The 1,245-nt window shown below is 35.3% G+C and overlaps 2 protein-coding genes across 3 annotated transcripts in view; both read left to right on the top strand.

Annotated features, from left to right (window-relative positions):
• Positions 1–1,245, top strand: part of slc67a1 (solute carrier family 67 member 1) — a 14,596-nt gene that overhangs the window by 8,495 nt on the left and 4,856 nt on the right. For both annotated transcript variants that reach the window (XM_032522527.1, XM_032522519.1), the window contains one exon: positions 477–589. In XM_032522527.1, coding sequence (XP_032378418.1) covers positions 477–589 — 113 coding nt within the window. The remainder of the gene's footprint in view (positions 1–476; positions 590–1,245) is intronic.
• LOC116693539 (centrosomal protein of 83 kDa-like) overlaps positions 596–1,245 on the top strand; it is an 18,692-nt gene continuing 18,042 nt past the window's right edge. Inside the window, exon 1 of the mRNA XM_032522543.1 lies at positions 596–1,245. This exon is cut by the window's right edge and continues 1,621 nt beyond it. The gene's annotated coding sequence lies outside the window, so the exon portion shown is untranslated.

The raw sequence follows: 1,245 nt of genomic DNA, 5'->3' as shown, positions 1-1,245 counted from the left end.
TGCACGCTTGGTGCCGCCCCTTGAGATGGGCAACTTTCATTACACGATGCCAGACCCTTAATCTTTCAGATTTGGGTCTGGATTTCCAGGTTAACATCCTGCTGCCCCTTATATGGGGCCATTTATGTAGCAACTATTTGCCATGTGTGTGGAGAGGTGTGCAACTGTATTTCTCTATATCTCTATATATGTACTGAGATTTGTGAATGTGTATAGGACATCTGCAAGTGTGTAATAGAATCTCTGTGTGTGCATTACATTTGTATTAAATGTGTAATAAAAATATCCAAATCAGTATTCAGATTTGTAAATGTGTAGCCAAATCTGAAAATGCATACATTTTGTGCGTACATATTATTGGTTAAAAGAGTATTTTTCTCAAACAGCAATTTAAAGAGTAAATGTACAGTATATCTTATATCTATTACACCAAAATATTTGTCCACCTAACCCTGCTTTTACTTTGTATTTCTCAGGGAGACATTTACTGCAAGTTTTGGTGCTGTGGGGAGTGCCTTCAGTTTACTTTTGGTTTTAAAGTTTATCCCAAAAACTACCAAAACTCAAGCTCCAACCACCAACACAGACAGTAAGACACACTTCCGTCTTCTAACCCTAACAGTAATGTTCTCAGATGTTTGGGAATCTGTACACAATGCTGATATTTTCAGGCTTATGGCACACAGGCATTGGGAAGTAGGAGTTAAAGTCCTACCAAAATCACATTCCTCATACCTTTTTGCAGGAAAAAATAATGTAATGTAATAATGTAAGTTTTTTAAGATTTATTTAAATATTTGTACATTGTTAAAATTAAGAAAAAAAGTTATTGTCTCGGTTACAGTAAAAACAGAAAGGTGTATGTTATGACTACCAATTTTTATTATTTTTTAAATTTTTAGAATTTTTTTGTCCATTATTTTGGCACGGCAGGTGTACTACAATATCCATGAGCCGCAGCCACTGTTGCAATAGAAAATAGTACAGTCAGAGGTTTGGTCATTGGCTATGTGGACAAAATGTGGCACCATAATTACAGAATACATACAAATATTGATCCAGAATCTAAAAGGAAACTAAAGTGGAGCGCATAACAGAATTTTAAGCTCTGTGATTGGATGTTCCTTGCTGTAATGCACCTTGGGACTTGTAGTTAACTACTCCCACAATGTTTTGTTTTTTTTGTCCACAGATTTCAAATTTTATGAAAGGATGTTTTCTAGTATGTGTGTGTGTGTGTGTGTG

The sequence above is a fragment of the Etheostoma spectabile genome, chromosome 1 (assembly GCF_008692095.1).
Source record: "Etheostoma spectabile isolate EspeVRDwgs_2016 chromosome 1, UIUC_Espe_1.0, whole genome shotgun sequence".
Classification (NCBI taxonomy): domain Eukaryota; kingdom Metazoa; phylum Chordata; class Actinopteri; order Perciformes; family Percidae; genus Etheostoma; species Etheostoma spectabile.
The sequence above is the reverse complement of the archived record's forward strand: the minus strand, read 5'-3'. Positions and strand labels throughout refer to the sequence as shown.